Source organism: Raphanus sativus, chromosome 1, assembly GCF_000801105.2.
Source record: "Raphanus sativus cultivar WK10039 chromosome 1, ASM80110v3, whole genome shotgun sequence".
Classification (NCBI taxonomy): Eukaryota; Viridiplantae; Streptophyta; class Magnoliopsida; order Brassicales; family Brassicaceae; genus Raphanus; species Raphanus sativus.
Genome location: NC_079511.1, coordinates 4,189,921 through 4,210,242, shown reverse-complemented (window position 1 = coordinate 4,210,242; position 20,322 = coordinate 4,189,921). Strand labels below are relative to the sequence as shown.

At 37.2% G+C, this 20,322-nt stretch overlaps 6 protein-coding genes and 1 non-coding gene across 11 annotated transcripts; 1 reads left to right on the top strand and 6 right to left on the bottom strand.

Annotated features, from left to right (window-relative positions):
* Positions 1-720: 720 nt before the first annotated feature.
* Positions 721-4,139, top strand: LOC130509792 (probable NOT transcription complex subunit VIP2). 2 transcript variants are annotated; one of them, XM_057005989.1, is made up of 15 exons: positions 721-1,072; positions 1,154-1,268; positions 1,345-1,484; positions 1,581-1,632; positions 1,729-1,825; positions 1,862-1,905; positions 2,003-2,182; positions 2,289-2,390; positions 2,462-2,550; positions 2,655-2,804; positions 2,884-3,312; positions 3,397-3,449; positions 3,532-3,573; positions 3,657-3,795; positions 3,888-4,139. In XM_057005989.1, the coding sequence occupies exons 1-15, from the start codon at positions 1,055-1,057 to the stop codon at positions 3,957-3,959; spliced, it is 1,722 nt and encodes a 573-aa protein (XP_056861969.1). In that variant the 5' UTR covers positions 721-1,054; the 3' UTR covers positions 3,960-4,139. The 2 variants fall into 2 exon arrangements, with proteins under 2 accessions (XP_056861969.1, XP_056861967.1); XM_057005987.1 differs by having other exon boundaries at positions 722-1,072; positions 1,729-1,905.
* On the bottom strand, positions 1,182-1,265 carry LOC130497878 (small nucleolar RNA snoR35). Its single transcript, XR_008936913.1, has one exon. It is a non-coding gene; the product is annotated as a small nucleolar RNA snoR35 (small nucleolar RNA).
* A 79-nt stretch (positions 4,140-4,218) lies between the features above and the next one.
* LOC130509801 (ankyrin repeat-containing protein At5g02620-like) lies at positions 4,219-6,359 on the bottom strand. 2 transcript variants are annotated; one of them, XM_057005997.1, is made up of 3 exons: positions 6,227-6,359; positions 5,705-6,041; positions 4,219-5,620 (listed from the first exon to the last, which is right to left on the bottom strand). In XM_057005997.1, the coding sequence occupies exons 2-3, from the start codon at positions 6,030-6,032 to the stop codon at positions 4,332-4,334; spliced, it is 1,617 nt and encodes a 538-aa protein (XP_056861977.1). In that variant the 5' UTR covers positions 6,033-6,041; positions 6,227-6,359; the 3' UTR covers positions 4,219-4,331. The 2 variants fall into 2 exon arrangements, with proteins under 2 accessions (XP_056861977.1, XP_056861974.1); XM_057005994.1 differs by having other exon boundaries at positions 5,705-6,126; positions 6,227-6,342.
* On the bottom strand, positions 6,227-10,625 carry LOC108808365 (3-ketoacyl-CoA synthase 3). The gene is made up of 3 exons (XM_057006002.1): positions 9,062-10,625; positions 7,388-7,460; positions 6,227-6,342 (listed from the first exon to the last, which is right to left on the bottom strand). The coding sequence occupies exon 1, from the start codon at positions 10,556-10,558 to the stop codon at positions 9,143-9,145; it is 1,416 nt and encodes a 471-aa protein (XP_056861982.1). The 5' UTR covers positions 10,559-10,625; the 3' UTR covers positions 6,227-6,342; positions 7,388-7,460; positions 9,062-9,142.
* A 762-nt stretch (positions 10,626-11,387) lies between these two features.
* On the bottom strand, positions 11,388-14,155 carry LOC130496824 (transcription factor ILR3-like). 3 transcript variants are annotated; one of them, XR_008935979.1, is made up of 4 exons: positions 13,846-14,147; positions 13,341-13,403; positions 13,061-13,175; positions 11,388-11,747 (listed from the first exon to the last, which is right to left on the bottom strand). XR_008935979.1 is itself a non-coding variant. In XM_056989385.1 (4 exons), exons 1-4 carry the CDS (start codon positions 13,931-13,933, stop codon positions 11,702-11,704), a joined length of 270 nt encoding a protein of 89 aa, XP_056845365.1. In that variant the 5' UTR covers positions 13,934-14,155; the 3' UTR covers positions 11,388-11,701. The 3 variants fall into 3 exon arrangements, 2 of the variants coding, with proteins under 2 accessions (XP_056845365.1, XP_056845334.1); XM_056989385.1 differs by having other exon boundaries at positions 13,098-13,175; positions 13,341-13,398; positions 13,846-14,155; XM_056989354.1 differs by having other exon boundaries at positions 13,098-13,175; positions 13,846-14,150.
* A 1,166-nt stretch (positions 14,156-15,321) lies between these two features.
* LOC108843045 (exocyst complex component EXO70H1) lies at positions 15,322-17,153 on the bottom strand. Its single transcript, XM_018616135.2, has one exon. It carries the CDS (start codon positions 17,047-17,049, stop codon positions 15,322-15,324), a length of 1,728 nt encoding a protein of 575 aa, XP_018471637.1. The 5' UTR covers positions 17,050-17,153.
* Positions 17,154-17,252: 99 nt separating this feature from the next.
* On the bottom strand, positions 17,253-18,522 carry LOC130511165 (dirigent protein 25-like). Its single transcript, XM_057008050.1, has one exon. The coding sequence runs from the start codon at positions 18,439-18,441 to the stop codon at positions 17,371-17,373; it is 1,071 nt and encodes a 356-aa protein (XP_056864030.1). The 5' UTR covers positions 18,442-18,522; the 3' UTR covers positions 17,253-17,370.
* Positions 18,523-20,322: the final 1,800 nt, after the last annotated feature.

Genomic DNA, 20,322 nt, shown 5'->3' with positions numbered 1-20,322 from the left:
TGTGATTTTGATCGTCTATTATATCACATTGTATCATATAAACAAACCAACATTTATAACTTATTATATTTATATTATGAAACCATTATACTAATAATATATGAATAAATTATTTTATATTTTATTTATATATTATATAAATTGATTATGATGTGTGATTTTTATTTTATTATTTATACCAATAAATATTAAAAATATTTAACATGTTAAAACGAAGTATATTGGGAAATCTATTTTCGTAAATATTTGATTAAGAAAATCTATTATTTAAATTAAGAAAATACATTAAATGCTTAAATCTATTATTTAAATTATGAAAAGATAAGCATACTTAAATATAGGTTCAATAAAGATAAGTATACTTAAATATAGGAAAAGACAAGCATACTTAAATATAGGTTCAATAAAGACAACTATAATTAAGGAAAATGCATTTACAAATCAGAAAAGACAACTATAATTAAGGAAAATTAATTTATTACTTCAGTGGCATTCTAATGTAAATAACTTCAAAAACTTAGGGGCATTTTCAAAGTGTACTTCTATTTTAATAATATAGATAGACAAAATCGACGAACGAAGAAAAAAAAAAAACTTAATTTTCCGATATCGTCTCCCCCTTTCGGATCCTTCTGGAGTTAAGTTCTTTCCTTCGTCTTCTGGGTCCATTGTAAATTGAGCAGGTCTTTGTTTCGTTTTTGCTGCATATCACAAATCTGAGTGCTTTCTTAGTTTTTTTTTTCCTTTGTTATAGAATCCTTAATCTGTTTGCTGGCAATGTTCTATCCACTTTCGTCTCAATGCACGAAAGGGTTCTGATTACTAGGGTTTGAAATGTGTGGCTGTAGATATGCATTCAATTTCTACTCTTTATAGTTCTCTGTGTGTGTGTTTTAAAGTTGAGTTTCTTTGATCTTTGCCTCACTATTTTCGTCCTTCGTTTTTCAGGTCAGTTAACCATTTACTTAAGGCTGCAAATCTCTCTCTCAGTGTTGAGTTCACTGAAGGAGTGAAGAGTTCCTGCTTGGTTGATCATAATATACTTTATCTGCAAATGTCAAGCTTACTTAATGTATTACTACTGCCTCCTCATTATCTTCGTAGGGTGTGTACTCTTTTTCATTCCTCTGACTTAGTGTTTTTTAATTCTCAGTCATCAGTAAACGGATCGGGTTCGAGTTTATCCGAGGGTTCAGGGAGAACGTTTGCTTCTTCTTCTTTCTCTGGTCTCTCTGGGGCAGCTTCTCCACTTTTCCATCATGCTGCTGGTGGGTTTTAGATTTTTCCTGGGGTTGTCTCGGTCAGAGTAGTTCATATTTTGGTTGTTTTCTTTGTATTGTATAGGTTCTTCTGTTCAGGGCCTTCATAACATTCATGGAAGCTTTAATGTTGCCAACTCTGGTCTAAATGGTCTTGCTTCTGCTGGAGTCCAACAACCAAATGGAAGATTTGCATCCACCAATCTTCCGCTTGGCCTCTCTCAGGTGCTGTTATGCTTACGTGTTGTTTTTGCAGAAACGTTCCCTGTTTTTTTTTTGTTGGCTTTGCTTTAAAGTCAGCTTTTGAATTCTCATTTCCAGATATCTTACGGTAGCTCTCATGGACACTCAGGACTCACTAGTAGAGGAGGAGGTATAAATACTGTTGGAAACCCTTAATTCTGTGATTTCTATTCTTGGGATTCTTCATACCTCTCTGTCACCATCTGTGATTGCTTTACTGTGATAGGACTTGGAGTTTCTCCCATTTTGGGAAATATGGTTGGTGGAGGCTCAATGGGCAGGACTTTGAGCTCTGGCATAGGATTATCTATCCCGACTCTTGGTTCTCGTCTAAATTTGGCAGCAAACAACGCATCTGGAAATAATGGACAAAACCCAATGATGAGTGGGATCCTTCCACAAGGTACCTCATGATTTGTTTGTTTAAATCCACGATATGTGCTTTTGTATGTCTCTTAACACCTTTTGTGATATCTTTGATACTTCCCTTTTCTCTTCAGGATCTCCGCAGGCATTTTCTATGCTTGGAAACTCCTACCCTACATCTGGAGGACTTTCCCAAAATCATGTTCAAGCAATGAACGGTCTAAGCTCCAACGACATTTCTCCGTTCGATATTAATAATGATTTTCCTCAGCTCACTAGCCGTCCCAGTTCTGCCGGCGGTCAAGGACAATTGGGTAAGTAATAGCAGCTCACCTTTTGCTTCTCTCTTCTTGAGTTCTTTCTCCTCTATCTGTTTGAATAAATATAAAACAACACTGCCCCTTTTCTGTAAATTCTTAGGGGCTCGATTACAACAAGGCCTTGGTCTCAGCCCCATAGTTCAGCAAAACCAAGAGTTCAGTATTCAAAATGAAGATTTTCCGGCATTGCCTGGATACAAAGGTCCCCCTTTTTGTCTGCATCTTTCCCTTTTAAACATATATTCTTGACAAGATGAATCGGGTTTTAAACAGGTAGCAATGCGGATTATCCAATGGATTTGCATCATAAAGAACAACTCCATGAGAATTCAATTTTAATGATGCAATCTCAACAGTTATCTGTGAGTTTTAGATTGTCGATAAATGTCATTAGGTTTGATTTCCTTTTTCCATTGAAGGTTTTTCTCACAATGTTAGCGTTATCCTCTAATATGTCTACTTGCAGATGGGAAGGTCTGGTGGGTTTAACTTAGGTGGAGGATCATATACGTCACACCGTCCTCAACAACAACATGCTCAAGCTGTGAGTAGTAGTGGAGTCTCCTTTAATGTCTCTGACATCTTCTCATCCTCGCATCCGTCTTACCACTCTCAGGTCTGGAGATCGTTTGAGGTTTTCACTTAATCAAGCCAACGTTCTTGCTCTTTCTAAAGTATACTTCATTGGCCTTCAGACTGGTGGACCTCCTGGTCTTGGACTAAGATCTATGAACTCTGCAAATTCTATCACTGGGTTGGGTTATGACCAGCCCCTCCAGCAATATCAGCACCATCAGAACTCGTCCCAATACCGCTTGCAGCAGATGTCAGCTGTTGGCCAACCTTTTAGAGATTTAGGATTAAAACCAACAATGCAAGTGACAACACAGTCAAATCCTGATCGTTTTGGCTTGCTCGGTTTGCTTAATGTGATAAAGATGAGCGACCCTGACTTGACTTCTTTGGCACTTGGGATTGATCTGACGACACTTGGGTTAAATCTGAACTCAACAGAAAATCTTCATAAGACTTTCGCCTCGCCTTGGTCTAATGAACCCTCTAAAGGTGATCCTGAGTTTAGTGTACCGCAGTGTTACTACGCAAAAAATCCTCCACCTCAACATGTAAGTCACTCTACTCTCTCATATAATAATTTAAGTTTTCTTATCATTAGCTGTGTTAATCTTTTTGTCTTTTGGTGGTTGCAGCAAGGGCTCTTTGCAAAGTTATTGCTAGAAACATTGTTTTATGTATTCTATAGGTAATGTATCTTTGGAATTGTTTTACTTGTTGTTGAGAGGCTTTCACTTGTCAAAAGAACCATAACGATATTTCTCTTGCAGCATGCCGAAAGATGAGGCGCAGTTATACGCAACAAATGAACTGTATGCCCTTTCCATCATAATTGACTTTTAACTCAGAATATAGGTACAAGCTGCATAACTCTTTTTTTTTTTACGTTTGGCAGTTACCACAGAGGTTGGTTCTACCACAAAGAACACAAGTTGTGGTTCATTAGAATCGGGGAACCTCTCGTGAAAACAAATGCGTATGAAAGAGGATCATATCACTGTTTTGATCCAAGCTCATTTGAGATCGTTCAAAAGGTGAGTTACTACATCCAAGTTTCTGCTTCATCGGTTGTATTTTTTTCTTTTCATTTGGCCTCTGTAATAACACCCAAATCATCTCATTGCAGGAAAATTCTGTTCTTTATTACGAGATGCTGGAAAAGAGACCCTCACTATCTCAAACACTGAGTGTAATGTAAACACTATCCGTTATTCAGTATTTTATAATGTAAATTTCCTACCAAAAATCTATAGACCAATGGTTATAATGTAATTTTTCTAAATTTAGTTTTTTTTTTTGGGTTTACTTATCTCCTAGTAACATATGTAGCCGAAACTTCTTCAAGCTATATATTAAATTAATAGACATCTCTTCTCTATCAGAATCTGTGTTGCATTGAAGTTATACTCTTATATTTTCTGGTCTAATCCTTATTTTGATCTCTCTGGTTCTAAGCATTCTCAGGTAACTCTCAACACCAACTGTTACTCCCGGATCAACCGTGTTGGTAAAGGTACATCAAGTTCTTGCCATGTGTTTACATAAATGCAAAAACTGGACTGTGTTATCATCAGATTGCATACATTTTCTTACACTCGTTTTGGAGAACATCTGTATCCGTAAGCTGAGGAATCCCCCAAGATCCAGATTTACTGTTGACGGAGGATCTTCTTATGTTTCTCGCGTTAGCAGCTTCGATCTTGTGCTGTATAATCCAGTAGCACATGGTCCCTAACGTGGTGATCATGATCGTTGCACCGATGGCAGTCACCCAAATGGCTAGCCACTTCTCTTCTTCACCAACAACAACAAACGACAGAGCCAGAAAGGCAACAGAGATGAGCACACAGGCGAGCCACATGAGTTTGTTTATCACGGCCATCATCTGTTTCTTTGCCTTGCTCTCTATCACCACCACTGATGTCTGAACCACCACGACTGCTAAGGAGATGAAGAGCGCGATGGAATCAAAGATGAAGAATATTATGAACGGAGTCGTTGATGCTATATTCGCCTCTCCTAAGGAATGGCCATCTTGAATCTTACTTGTGTCTTCCACATACTGCCCCGGGACGGTGAAAATGGCTGCAAAGGCCACCGTAGCTATCAGAACGGCGACGACAGTGGTTGAGTTGATTGCATTGTTGAGACCTTCCGTGTGCATTTTGTTGAGCTGTTTAGCTATTCCTTGAACGCGTCTTCTGGTCTGTCGTGTATGCTCAAGCTGGTTGTGAACCTCATGTTTGATATCGCTTACTGTTTGTTTCAGCTCCCGAGCAGGGTTAGCCCCTGAGGGCTTAATGGTCTTGGCGCTGGGAACGCCGTGTTTCTGTAAGATAAGAGCCACCTCTGGATTCCCAACCTTCTCCGCCGTATCCAGCGCCGTCTCGCCTGTTCGGTTAACAGCTTTCGTGTCGGTTATGTTGTTGTCTAGCAGCAGCTTAACGATCTGTGATCTTCCTTTTCTAGCTGCGATGTGCAACGCCGTGTTCCCCTTTGTGTCTGCTATATTGATAGACGACCTATCCGCTTTGATAAGCTCCTCTACCACCTCGATGTTTGTTCCTTTAGCTGCCATGTGAAGCGCTGTTTGGCCCTTCTTGTCCATCCTGATTGCGATCGCTGGTTCTGATGCCAAGAGGGCTTTAACTACCTTCACGTGCCCGTTCCTTGATGCAGAGTGCAACGCTGTTTTACCGTTGCTCTTGGCGATTCCCGCCAGGCTGCTTCCAAGTTCCAGTAGGAAGTTCACCACTTCCGTGTGTCCTTGCGTCGCAGCCGTGTGCAGTGCTGTTGTGTTCAGCAGATCCACCGTCATCGCTAGCTCCGAGTGAGCCTCTGCTAAAACCTTCAACACATCTGTAAAAAGAAGTCCAAAAATGTTAATAATCCTTAAGACCTGTTCTTGTGGTGATTCTTAGAAAAGGTTTGTGTACACAGTACCGAGATCTCCTTGCTTGGCAGCAATGTGGAAAGCATCGAATCCGTTCCTCGCTTTGATCTCAACCAGGGGAAGATCATAGCGTTTGATCATCTCTTTTACAATCTCGACATCACCATACTCTGCAGCAACGTAGAGTGCGGTTTCTCCTGATTGGTTCTGTTTCCCCAACAGCTCATTCAGCTCATGCTCTCTGGTTCTTGTGAGAATCTCAACAACTTCGTCCTTGTTTCCACGTCTCACGGCTGAATGGAGCAGCGTGTCCTCACGTTTTCCGGTCAGCTGTTTCGCCATTTTCTTCTTTGGCACGGTGTCCTCTTCCCCTTCCATTTTTTTTCTCTGTTGATACAGCCAAGAAGCTCTAAGTGAAACCTTTCTTTTATGAAACAATCAATCAATCAATCACTTTCCACATAGATAAACACTGCATAAGAAAGGAAGTGAATGAGTACCCTCCAAACACTAGAGTTAGATCGAATCAAGAAGCAGCAAAAGAAAAAGTAATGATAAGACATTCATCATACCAAGCCTTGGATGGTCTTATTTAACTCTTCAGCCAGCTCTTGTGGATGATTCTTTGAATAGAAAATGGTGATGACAAAAGTTGGTGATGATAGTGTTAAGGTTTAAGAAGCATTAGCTATATCAAAGTAAAAGGAATTTTAAGATGTAAGAGAAGACAAGATTAGTAAAGGTTTATAAGAAATGAAAATTGGGACATGAGAGGCACATGTAAAGCAAAGGAAAATCACTTTTGTAAGTGACTCGACTAACCAATAAAAGATAACGAATCTAATTACAAATAATTATTTGTGTAACTTTCTTGAAAGAGAGTGATCATGACACCCTTTTTGTACAGTTGTATATTATTTTTCAAGAAAACAACTTTTACTTATTTTAATTTGTTTGATTTTAAAAAGATACCAAGTAAAGTAGATTCTTTTCTTAGCTTTGATGTAAGTTCGTTTCTAGATAGAGTGTGGTTTGGCCATATAAACAAAAGATAACACGTTTTTTTTCTTCTTCTTTTTGTTAACAACACGTATTAAGCCGAGTTTAAATCGGATGGTCACAAACTTATAATACTTATAAATGTTTTGTTCAAAATAAAAACTAAACTATATGTGCTACTTGGTTTGCATCCGTCAATATTATTTTTTTTAAACTAATTGCATCCGTCAATATTGCAAATGCTTTCCACACGATTGCCTTTCAACATCCTGTGCCCTTAACTTTATGCATCTGTTAAATGTCTCTTCATTATTACTTTTTTTTCTTTTTATAAAGATGGTGTATAGTTATCAGATACCAACCTAAATGAGCCTCTGAACAGTATGGCATTTTAACTTAGAAACAAACTCAAAAGTACGTATTAGAAACCGTAATTAACGGGGTGTGCTCACATCACAAATTCCATTGATATAGATTAACGAATCATTACTGTTTTTAATATGTATATCCTCATCTGAAACATATTTATATTAGTGTTTTAATATAACTCGTTCCATTCTTTAAGATTTTAGATTAATAGTATGTACCAAATCTTCATTGTTTTTTGCCAGAACCAAATTTTCATTATCCATACTATTTATAAACAAAACGGAGCAATCAATAGATAAAACTTATATATAGGTATCTTTCCCATCATTGTGAACTTATATATCAAAACGGTGATTATGCTTTACCTTTTGTCAAACACGAAAGAGATACACGAGGATGCATACTTTGCTTGGATTAACTTTAACAATTTGTAGTAATCTGCATTTTATAATGGGGGGTAGTGATGAGTCACTTTGTCATGAATAACGAAGAATTAGGTGATATGAAAACATGTACGTCTAAGTGTGTAACACAATGAACTCACTTTAGAATTGTATATAAGACTTAACATAAGAATAAACTGAGGAGCAATGGTGATATTAATACACACATGCATCGAACTGCGTTTTTATAATCAAAACTACTCATAATAAAACTTCCTATGTTTTTCACCAATTCGTTCAGAAGCTCCAAGGCAGGAGTTTCTTTAATAATACTACAAAAACTAGCATTAAAATTTGAAACATGGAATACCAAGTCTCCGACCAGTATATATTCATATATTGGTATAGTGGAGTCTACCACAACCAGAAAATAATAAATTGAATCTGTGCAATAAATATAAATTCACAAAAAAATAAAAGACAGTTAAGTCTTAGATGAATGTGAGAACGGAATAGCTTCTTTAGGAATAAAATACCTGCAAGTAGGCACAATTAATTCCATTCCAACCACTTAAGTATGTCTGCCTTTATATTATTCGATCGTATACATAAGATCTTTCACTTCTCCAAAGTCTCTCTTATTTTTGTAGCCTACTCTTCTACTAACTCTGAAAACTTATATAATACATACATAGCGAAAATATAATATTGCAAATGTTGTTACAACCAATAGCATGCATGCTGAGCGATCTGTTCTACTGCTTTAAAGCCTTCAAGTGTGGTCTATTCTACAACGAATATAGAGGGCTGATATTTGAAGCGTTTTCAAGATTTTCTTTATATTTTGTGAATCTGGTTGAGAATATATGGGACCAGTATCGGGTGGTGAACACAAATGCGAATTGAACGTGTTCACACCAAACACTCTTTCTGAACCACTCCCCCCTCCCGGAAATTATATAGTTATACTTATTTCTCAATGCTCACACAAAATTATAGAATAGCCCTCGTGAATAAAACCGGTATTCATAATCATGAGGAGCATGCAGAATATCATTATTTTAAATATAAATTTCCCAATGATGTTTATGCAATATTTTACTTAGTTATCATTAAAATAAAAGATTTGAGCACAAATTGATTAATTAAAAGATATATGCCGTACAATTACAGAAAATATGAGGAAAAACACAGTACAAGAAGTTAAGTTAACATATAAAAAGACCTAGACAATAATGGTCATATTATAGCAACTAAAGTTTGAAGAAAACAACTACTAAAGTTGGAGAGAGTAGCATGCATGTGTAGCAGTAAGTGACAACTGATAAGAAGCTTTACTTAGTAATACAGAGAAGACAGAAGTTAAAAAGAAAAAATTAAACTAAAACGTGTTACATCATAAACTTATTAAAAAAGGTAACACTACAGTATGATGGCTTCTTGTTAAATTATTCACCAAAATGAATACATTAAATAGCTTATTACAGTGAAAAATTATGAAAACAAAAAAGAAAGGTATGAGACAACTATACCACAGTTTCTTTGTAATTCATATTTTCTTTCCCATCAATTTTGAAGAAAAAAATGGTAACCAAACATAATTAAATAATTTTAAAAATAGAAAAGAAAAAGAGGAAGGAAAAAGATACTAGTCACCTTTGTTTTAGATTTACGGATTGAAATAATTGTATGTCTTTAAATCATCACAAGGAACACAGTGAGTGTCACATAGTTTCTTCACGTACGGAACTCGAACGTATCAGGATCTTCTTCTTCACGAATCCAACCATACTTCTCAAGAAAAGGATTCAACAACGACTTTGGTGGGTACTGATCAATGCAATGGTTCCACACATTCCCTAAACATTCTCCAACGTTAAGATCTCTCACAACTTCCCAAACGCAGCTATTACACTTGAAACCAGCTCCAAAGCTTATCATGAACACTCTATCTCCTCTCTTCAGCCTCTTCTTCGCTTCCATGTACCCCAAAACATACCACAAGCTACTCGCCGACGTGTTCCCAAACCGGTGTAGCGTCATCCTCGCCGGTTCAAGATCGTACTCGGTTAAGTCTAGGCTGTAACCTATTGTGTCGATAACCGCTTTGCCTCCCGTGTGAATACAGAAATGGTCAATGCCGGTTTTGAAATTAATCCCCGCCTTTGGAGCTGCTTGAGCCACGTTCGTTGAGCCTTTGCTAGGGTTTCTACGAAGCTTCTTGAGGAGAAGAGATAACATAAACCTAAAGAGCTCCGTCACGGGAAGAATCTTGGGCGTAATGACTTTGAGGTTGTCTACGAAAGCACGAGTGGCTGCTTTGGGAAGAGTCTTGTCTAAGTGGATGCCGACACGGCCTAGCTCGTCTTCTTTTTGAATACACGCGTTGAATGAATCTTCTCTGGCTCCATGGTGCGTTCTCACCAAACATTTCAGCTTAAACATGGCTTTACCACTTAGACAACGCTTGTTGGTCAAGAGAACCGCGCAGCCACCGGACCGGAACAAACAGTTTGCAAGGATCATAGACCGGTTGTTTCCAGTGTACCAGTTAGGACTAAGTGACTCGGACGTTACAACAAGAGCAAGCTTGTTCTTGTACGTTTTGAAAATGTTTTTGACAATGTCTACGGAGATAACACTCGCGCTACATCCCATCGCCGTCAAGTTGAAAACCTTTACGTCTTCTCTCATTTTGTAATGGTTAATGATTCTTGCGGATAGCGAAGGTGTTGAGTTGAGCATAGAGACGTTGACCACGAGGACGTCTATATCCTTAGGTTTGAGTTTGTTTCTCTCGAGGAGTTTCTCGATCGGGTCAATGTAAAACTCTTCCATCTCCAAGAGGGCGTCTTTTATAGTAGGATACTCTTCGCGTCCTTCAAAGTAGAGACGCGGTGCGTAGGTTTGCTCTCCGATTCCAGAACTAACGATGGCTCTGAGGAGGAACTTGTACTCGTCGAGTCTAAGGTGTTTGTTTCGACGGATGATCTCACCGCTGATTTGAGTACTCACCATACGATCATCTGAAGGTTTGTGGCATTGATAGTCCAAGATGTAGCAGTTTTGATCTCTCTTGGAGTCTATAAGTGTCCAGATCTTGAAGATTAGGTAAGAAATGAGAAGAGAAGAGAGGATACAGAGAATATCCATTTTTAGAAAAAAAAACTTTGGGTTAAAGAAGAAGTAGTGTATTTAAAATTGCATGAGGAGGTAGCCAAGATTGGTGTGGGGATATATAAGAGAGGACAATGAAACAGGAAAAGACAGGTCTCGTTTATTGACAACTCATGCTGTCCAAAAGACTGAAGAGTCAATACCATTGGTGTGGGGTTCAGTTTAATTTGAAAAGTTTACTGACAAGCACAGACTGGTGGTGAGAAAATTGATAACAATAAGTTGGCATTGATGTGGATGTACAAAGTGGACGAGAGGACTTCACATGTTCTGTCTATTTAATCATTTTATTAAAATTTCATACGTACAGTCTAGTATATATTCAACAAATATGCCAATCCTCACGCTGGCCATAATTGACTTACATGGTTACACAACAGATCCAAAAGAACTCTGATTACTTACATACGATGTGGTATTGTTAACTAAGGGGGAATGGTCCATTTTGCGAGTTACACTCGTACGTGACCGTGTCTTGCAGTACGAACAATGAAATCATGTGAATCGTAAAATCACTTGTTTAGTCAAACACAACTTCTGGACTAATATAAGACTTTAGTTTTGGTTGCCAATTGTCACAAAAAAAAAAGTTTTGGTTGCCAATAGTCGGAGAAGCAAAAGTTAGAAGTACAGTGTTAATTTATTGTTGAAATGTTGAACAATGTCATGATGGTACATTGATATAGATGTATTATACACAAATCGAGTGGAAATATTTTGTCTGACTTTTCAAGCCATTCATATCTATACTATCTATGACAAAATTTTATTACAAAGTAACTTCCATAATAAGAAACCCCTCATATATCTGATTACACGTAATTTCATTTCACTTGATACCAGTCTGAAAGTATAGAAAATTTTACAAAATATTCACATAAATGCCACAATATATTTATTTTATATTTTATTGGTTTATATAAAATTTTTGAGGTTGTAGATGAAAGAGCAATAAATAGACTTGGGTGAGCTGTGAGTATATATGAAGAAGGTTTAAGGAAATCATGAACTTTTGGGATACAAGTGAGAGTGTTGTGATCACAAGCTTAATTATTATCTCAACCTCCAACAACTTAATTACGTCGACTTTCCCTTTATTACAAAGCCATCATCCAACGCTTACTCACACCATTTGCGTGTGCATATACGTCCTTTCCTTATATAACTGATATATAAACCAATTCACATTCAAAACCATCTCCTCTTTTAGTTATAATGCAACTATGTAAGGAAGGTTATTGTAATATGGGAAAAGTTTAGAAGCCAGTTTCAAAAAAAAAATATGGGAAAAGTTTGACTCACTCAACAAACAATCTAGCAACCAATGGTAGTTGTACCTTAATCTTCTAAATCTTTTGTAGTAGACACATTACGCTGTCAATAACGATCACGCGTTTACTTTTGTGATAGCATTAAGAGTAGTCTAGCTAGACGTTATTACTAATAATGGTGAATTTAATGTTTGCCGTTGTTTTTAGTTTGTTGGTCGTTTCATTATCATTTAGATACTTACGTTTATTTTTTATTAAGTTTATAAAACTTGCAATTCGATTTTTATTAAGAAAATGGACAGAATTTAAATAATTGATCTATGTTTGAAATTTAAAGTATAAAATTTTCTTGCCGGAAATAATCTTGTTATTTTTGGGAACTATTCCTTTATATTTGAAAGCCTATTTTGTATAAGAATCCATGCTAGACTAAAAATGGTATAAAGTATACAAAACATAACCAACTTTGCATTAGATATTATTCAAGTTCCACCGGGAATAATACTCACAGAAACATCACAACTAAATCTTGTTCTAATGGGAGGAATTAGATCGACAGTGAGACAATGTTTTAATTAATGCAGGCAAACCATGGACAAGGAAGACTTACAAACTAGGGTTCTCTAAAGATATCACGTTATCTTTATTACTCTTGACTTGAATCCTTTTTTTATAAATGACATATCTGACCAGATCTGTATCTGAGAAATGTATGGCTATAGCAGATACATCGAAACAGACTGGTATATACCTCCTATGTTTGCATACGAAATATTAAAATATAAACTAATCTCTGAAGACTTATTCAACTAAGAGCATCTCCAATGGTGTTACCACCATTGGAGTCCTTAGGATTATTAAACTAATTTTTTTTTATTTAGAATAGTTAAGGATTCTAATCAAGATAGAATGTCCAATGGTGTTCTCTAATTTTGAATCCTTAGGAATAAAAAAAAGAACAATATAATCAAATGTGTATGGATAGAACTCATAGGAGATGTATGGAAGATAATCATATAAAACCAACGATTCCCAGTAAGCATCATCACCTTATCAACTGAAAATTAACTAATCGGATTGAATAAAAGCCTACTGATTCCGTAGATGATCAACCGAACAGAACAAATCTCCGGTAAAAATCTGGACTTTAAGGATCATCTACAGAACCTAGAAAGAGTATGCAAAATCCAGAACAGAGCATCATAACCTTATCTATAAGATGTACACAAAACTCAAAAGATTACTTGACATTCAGCCTGTCTCGGCACTGCTTCTCTCTACATGCTTTTGAGCTAATGGCAGAGGATGATTCACATCTTGCCCTGAGAAAAGTAACGATCAAGATTAGTTTTTTTTTTCTGATACCTTATCAACCAAAAACTATTTCAAGAAAGCCAATAAAATTGCAGAAGTTGTTAGAGTTACATGGTTCAGTCAGTCTTTTGAATAAAGGTGCGACATATGGAGTTTAGAAGAAAAAAGCTTACCTCTTTTTGGAGCCATGTTCCTTGCTGGCTTCTGAATTTCCAGCCGAACCATCAACTCCTGCGCTGAAACCAACAAGAACCAAACAGTTCTTAATACAATGCAAAAAAATTCAAGGGACATACCATAAATCGTCTCAGAGCGGAAGCTCAAGAACTTACAAATAGACTCACTTTATTTTAAGAAAAAACATTGACATGATAAGGTCAAACTAGCAACTCATAGAAAGGCACTATCCACAAAAAGAATCTAATTCCCAACCTAACAAAGTGATAGAGATCAATCGATTTCCGAATCAAAAAGACATGTCAGGCATCCAATTTGACTTTGAGATAAAACAAACACAAGAACCTGAAGACTTTAATCAAAATTGAACATTCGCATGCAATTAGTAACGAGAAGAAGTTGTTCAACCAGTCACCCACGAACATGACTATATTGATTCCTCTCAAATTCAATCAAACAGATCGTAACCCTAATTGAATTCAATTAGAAAGAAGAAGAAACCTGGAATTGGAAGAAACGGCAAGAGGTTGTTGGTGAAGGGGCCAAGAGAAACCAGGACCTTGGATGGTGAAGCTTTCATAGTCGGCATCGATCAGGTCTCCGTCAATGGCGTGAAGCATAACGAAATTCATCTGAGAATTCTCTCCACCCAATGCCAAGCCGCCACGTGTATAAGGACTTGATCCTTAAAATCCTTATCTAAGGATTAATCCTTAGGTAAGTGAGTGTTTATATTGTTATTATATTGTAAATCCCTAGGTTTAAGAGCTAAGGATTTCTCTACAGCCTCTGTTGCGGGTGCTCTAACTGCTCCTCTTTATTTCCCAACCACAATTTTATTTGTTTTATAATTTAACTATATTGTTGTGGGCGAATGATTGAAATTTATTTGTCGGACAACTATCATCATTTTATATATTTAAAATTAGAATACTAAATATTTTTACCTATATTACTAAACCAGCATTTGCTCTACGGTTGTGACAACTTCTATCCAACTGGAATAAAAAGCGTTAGTGTAGCTTACAAAATGGTAGACATCACAGAATCAAAGTATTAGCCTTTACTGTATTCATACAACACATGCGTTATAATTTGTTGCAAGGCCGGCCCAGATACTTGAACGCCTAAATCAAATTTAAATTTGTGACCCGGATGTTATGTTTTTCCGCTTTTGTTTTTTTTATTCTCAATATTAATGATTTTTAATAGAGATCTGCGCTTTAAAGGACGAAATTATCTATTTAATAAAATGTAATATACAAAATCAATATGTTTTAACATTTCTATTTTAGTATATTTAAAATTATATAAATATATCATTTTGTATTTATATTAATATGAAATTATATAATATATTACTTAATTTTCTTTCAATTATTTCAACCCGTTTTGTTATAAAATTTTAATAAAATCTCTGTAACCTTTTGATTAATTGTGTGTTATATATTTTATATAAATAAAATAATTCATTAATTTAATTGATTTCATATTATAGGAGATTATTTTTAGTATCTAAACCTGTTGAAAATAACTATACATATTTTCAATTTTTCATTATTTATCTGAGTGTTTTAATCAATTATTTGATTTACAAAATAATTTTTAAAAATATTAATTAAAATCTGATGTTTTATATTATTTGGCCACAAGATTATGTATTGTGTTGTGTGGAAACATATATAGCACTATAATATTGTTTTCTATAATTATAACTATCCTTATTAAAGATATAATGTTTTTATCAGTCACTAATGATATTTAATGCAATATAATGTATGACTAAATGTTTGGTCCAAATTAATGTTCTATTATAACATTACAAGATTTTTTTTAAATGTAATAAATAAATATAATTACAGCTGATAATTGTTATAATATTTATTTATTCCAAATTGAAATCTAACATTGATATTTCATGGGCTTGAGGCCCAAACTCAGATCATGTTTGTCAACAATTTGAATATATTTGCTACACTATATGGACACGGATCCTCTCAGACCAACATATAAGTCGGATATATAACCATTGAGGTCTTCAGGTGTAAATCTGACAATATCCGATGACCCGATCGGATACTTCTTATAGAAACCCGTATACCCGGCAATGAGCTTACTCGCTATAGAGGCTTTGATTTCGTCTCTCAATTTCGGGTCGGGTACGACCCAATTCTTATGCTTCTTGTAAGCCTCTTCAAACGCCTTGTTGAACCGCCTCAGAGCCTCCTCCGCCTCCGCAGCCGCCGTCGAAACCCCCGGGAGAGACGTGATCACATCTCCCCACGCCATTTTCTCGTACTTCTCGAGGTACTGAGTCACCTTAACCTCGTGATTCGCCACCCAGTCGTCTCCCAGAACGACCTGGAGGTTGGACGTGCGTACCTTGATGAGCACGTAATGGAGGTTGTTGGCGAGGAAGAGATACGAGAGCGCCGCGTCGCTGTAGAGACGAGATTTCGCGTCGATTTTGCAGAGCAGGACGAGTATCAGCCACGCTAGCCTCGCCGCCATCGGAGAACCAGCGTTCTCTGGATTCTCTTCGTTGCTGCTGCTGTTACTATTATAGTAATCCTCCGGTAACGGCAACAAGGACTCCTTGTCCTTGATAATGGCGGTGAGCGAGTCGCTGTAATCCGCGAGAAAGACTATGAAGTTCATGACGTACCTCGTGAGCTGATGGACTCCGCCACATGCGATCGGCCATTTCGAGGACTCTTTCGTGATCGACGATTGGAACTCGACCATCATCGCGTTCACCGATACGCCTAGCTTTTCTAAAGATTCAGCCGCCTGCGATCGCACGGAGGCGGTTGAATCGTAGCTGAAGATCTGGTCGATTTTGGGAACGACGTGCAAGATCGTCTGGTAAACGTCGAGCGTGGGGAAGATCTTCTCCGCGGTTTTCCTGCATTTCGCGACTGTTATCGGGAAGACGAAGAGCTTCAACGCGCTCTGTAGGGTAATCTCGACGAAGGTTGACTCGGCTAAGGATACTGAGGATGAAGAGGAGGAAGAGAAGATCCGATCGCAGAGGATTCGTTCTCCGTTAAACAGCGTGGAGAATGCGACTGTCGCAAGCCTCACCCAGCCTTTGATCTTTTTCTCGAGGATCTCCCATTCTAGTTTCTGCATCTGCGCCGAGGTTAGTTTCTCGAACCCTAGGTGGGACAAGGCCTCGACGATGATCTTTCTTCTGAGTTTCTTATATATCTTAACACAATCTTTCTCGTAACCGGATGAGATCATGCAGTTAGCTATCATCTTCAAATCCTCGATAGCGTCAGCATCTACTTTCTCGTCAAAAGAGCAGCTAGAGATGGACTCCGAATCCAAAAACCGGCGGTTAGATTTCAAAACCCGGTAAAACTCCTTCTCCAAATACTTCATAGCCGTCCGCATCAGATCACGCGCTTGAGCAAGCTTAGCGGAGTCCGGATTCACCAGACCGGCGCTCTGGATAGCGTATTGTAACTTGGCGAGGACGTCGAGAAAGCGTCTTCCTTCTCCGCGGTTCTCCGCGGAGAAAAGGGAAGAGAGGCTGCAGGAAGTGGAAGAAGGATCGTAGATGTGTGGGGAAACCCATTGGCGTACGAAAGCATCGGTTGCCTCGACGGTATCACTGATCAGAGACTCGGAGAAGCCGCCTTGCTGTGGAGGAGGGAGCTTAGGTGATTTTGAAAAGGCAGAAGGTTTCAAGAGCACCATTTGTTTCTTTGTATTGGAGATATTATTTAGTCGTATGGTGTGTGGGGTTATTTATTCGAAACCTTTGTTTTGTTTGTTTTGGCGGGTAAAGCCTGTCTCGTTGGAGCCGTTGCTTCAGTTCCACTCGGTCATAATATCCATGCTGGTCTTCCTTTTTTCTCTCTCGTTTCTGTTTTTATTGTTATTTTGAATTCAAAAATATATTAACTCGTAACTAGAGGAGATTTGTTGTCAATTAATAGGTTCTGTTACATATTAAGATGACAAAGACGAAAGAAGACAACAAACTTCAATAATAGATGACAAGAAGAAAGAAAAAAACTAGTAAGAAAGATAAACGGTGCATTCAAGAACAGTCTCAAGCCCATCTGTGAACTGGTGTGGCTGCTGTGTATTTCCGGTGCCACCTGTAAATGTCTTGACGATGGCGTAGCCTCTCGCATTCACATACTTCCCCGTACCACCCATAACCCCAAGATGAGATTCCGATGCAGCTGTTCTGTGTACACCGAAGAAACTTATGCTATCTTCATAACCACCACTCTCGAACATAGCCGTGAAAGCCATTGTCTGGCTGGTTCCATCAACTGCGCTGGCTACATAGAAGCCCTGGGCTTTGCCAAGCAGACCTGACCCTAGTTCATGCCCTTCGGTTAGCTCGTTGTCCATCACCGTCATTGTTCCAAACATGAGCATTTGGAGAGACGAACCCGACGGGAGCTGACCACCATTGGCCACGGGGAGACCGTTCAAGAGGTTGTCTCCGTTGTTCTGTAGAATGCTGGAAGTAGTTCCGCCCAGCCCGACGAGGAGTGGGACGTTGTTGTTGTTGAGGATTCCGTTGTTGTTATTGTTGGATGGAAAGCCGTTGTTGACAGGGAGGTTTGCGCCGTTGGGCTTGGCAAATGGAAGTTGGCCACTGAGAGCTGGGTTTGCAACGACTCCAGTCACAGCTCTGGCTGTCGGATTTGAGCCACCGAGTATGTCATGCATAAAGAAAACCAGGGTGTGGTCTGGAACTGAACCACTGGTCGTTGACCCTACACCGGTGGCTGTAGCAGCAGGGAAAGGCCCTGAACCAGCAGCAGGCAAAGGACCAGAAGTAGCAACCGGAAAAGGAGCAGAACCGGTGGTTGGTAGAGAGCCAGGGCCAGTAGTAGGAAAGGGACCTGAACTAGCAACAGGTAAAGAACTAGAACCAGTGGTTGGTAGAGGTCCGGGGCCAGTTAATGTAGTCAAAGGACCTGAACCAGCAGTTGGCAATGGACCAGGACTTGTGGTAGGCATAGGGACTAACCCAAGATCTTCTTCTTCATCAAGAAGACGAGCAGCCGAGACAAAAGTAATGACAAGAGCTAAAACCAGGAGGAAGAGTATCTTGCAGCCTGTCATTGACAAGGAAAAATATCAGAGACTAAAATTAGTTTATTTGAATTTGAGTTTGATTGTTTCTACTTGTGGTGTGATTGTAAAGGTTGATTCAGGGTGGACATTTATAAATGAAATGGAGCCAGACTGTTGATGGAAAAAAGATGGAGTTGATGAAACAGAGCAGGTGACAACTTTTCCATTATATGGTGGTTTGGTTTAGAGCAAGAAGAAACATAAAGAAGAGGAAAAACCCCAGAGAAAAAAACTCAGCTATAACTTCACCACAAGATCTTGAGTTTACTAGAAGTCCCACTGTGTGAATTAGCAAAATAAAAATAAAAGTTTCAGGTCTAAAAGTAATAAGGCAAGCTGAAAATTTTCACCTCCAAATAATTTCTTGAATCAGGAAGGAATTAAACTCTTGGACCCTTATTCCATTTTAACTCTGGAATAAAAAAGTATGAGAATTTCACCTTTAAGATTCTTTTTTTTCTCCAAACAATTTTATTTAAGAGTAACTTTTGAATATTATCAGAAGTTATAATTATTTTTTTCATATCAAATTTATATAAATTAGTATTGTTCAAATATAATACTAATATTTATTATAAATTAATAAAATATTAATGTTTAGTTAATGGAAAAGGCTAAATTAATATAAAATATTTGACAAGTGTAACATGATTCTTTTGTGTTTTTAAAATATCTCATGGATTTTTATATATCATCTCTTTTTTTTTACTTTAATATTTCTAATGTTTAGATATCTATTTAGATATCATAGATGTAGATGTCCCAATATATACATGTGCATTAATAATTTTAGTTTTAGTATATAGATAAATAGCTATTAAAATGTGTGTGCACTCCTTCAACATTTAATTAAAAGGGACAGAAATAAACTACCTAAAACGCCAGCCTGTTACTGACTTACTGTTTTACTCCGATCTCCACTTATATAAGAGCTTGACCATCAACACCTCAAAATCAACATCTCAGACATTTTTCAAGAAATCAAAAATTACTTAGAACTAATTTGAAATCAATCACTAAGGTTACACAACACGAAGTTCACAGGAACGATATGCATCTCATTTCTGATAGTCCTTGTGTCATCTTTGGCTTGGACCAATGTAGCCGTGGAAGAGGAAATAAAAGTGGCATGCGTCCCGGCAGAGCTTAAACCATGCACGCCAGCAGGACTAACCGGAAGTAAACCGTCGACAGAATGTTGTAGAAAACTAAAAGAACAAAAATCGTGTCTATGTAGTTATATAAAAAATACATCATTTGGTCACTGTTTTAAATCTCCAAATGCTCACAAAGTCATATCGGCTTGTAGGATATCTTATCCTGCTTGTTGAAGTTTCAAGTATTTATAAAATAATTATATAATGTTAATATCATCAAAATCCTATGTAATAATATTGTTTACTGAAAGTTTCATGGGATATTTCAAGTTTACCACATTTTTAAAACCATTATTCATGTTTACATTCATTAATTTATAGAAATTTTTAAAGTGTTCTATGCATAGGATTGTCTCTGTCTTCCTCCTTTGATATATTTTTTTTTTGAAAAGTCCTTTGATATTTTCACTTAAATATATCCTCTTCCCAACTATATACAATATTAAAGTTTATATTTACAAAATATTGACATGAATCTGTGAAAAAATCTTATAATAACTACATATCCTTTTGTTCGGTTGGTTCCACTTTTCCAAACAATTTTATTAAGTAGCCTTTGAACATTATCAAGATCCCCTAAACATTATTTATAATGTGATTTTGAAATATGTTTTTTCTACAATAATTTTCATCAAATTAATGTGACATGGCATGTTACAAATATGACATAGCTTATACTTTAATATAACATAGATAATTACATTTAATATTT

Bases quoted from the DNA above. Each gene is read 5' to 3' on its own strand.
- LOC130509792 (XM_057005987.1), top strand. The intron at 2,391-2,461 runs GTCCCCCTTTTT...GGTTTTAAACAG, and splicing joins GGCATTGCCTGGATACAAAG to GTAGCAATGCGGATTATCCA. The intron at 3,796-3,887 runs GTGAGTTACTAC...ATCTCATTGCAG, and splicing joins CATTTGAGATCGTTCAAAAG to GAAAATTCTGTTCTTTATTA.
- LOC130509801 (XM_057005997.1), bottom strand. From the start codon at position 6,032: ATGGAAGGGGAAGAGGACACCGTGCCAAAGAAGAAAATGGCGAAACAG. The intron at 5,621-5,704 runs GTACTGTGTACA...TTCTTTTTACAG, and splicing joins TGCCAAGCAAGGAGATCTCG to ATGTGTTGAAGGTTTTAGCA.
- LOC108808365 (XM_057006002.1), bottom strand. From the start codon at position 10,558: ATGGATATTCTCTGTATCCTCTCTTCTCTTCTCATTTCTTACCTAATC.
- LOC130496824 (XM_056989354.1), bottom strand. From the start codon at position 13,976: ATGAATTTCGTTATGCTTCACGCCATTGACGGAGACCTGATCGATGCC. The intron at 13,404-13,845 runs GTTTCTTCTTCT...TGTTGGTTTCAG, and splicing joins GCCGTTTCTTCCAATTCCAG to CGCAGGAGTTGATGGTTCGG. The intron at 13,176-13,340 runs GTAAGCTTTTTT...TACTTTTCTCAG, and splicing joins GAACATGGCTCCAAAAAGAG to GGCAAGATGTGAATCATCCT.
- LOC108843045 (XM_018616135.2), bottom strand. From the start codon at position 17,049: ATGGTGCTCTTGAAACCTTCTGCCTTTTCAAAATCACCTAAGCTCCCT.
- LOC130511165 (XM_057008050.1), bottom strand. From the start codon at position 18,441: ATGACAGGCTGCAAGATACTCTTCCTCCTGGTTTTAGCTCTTGTCATT.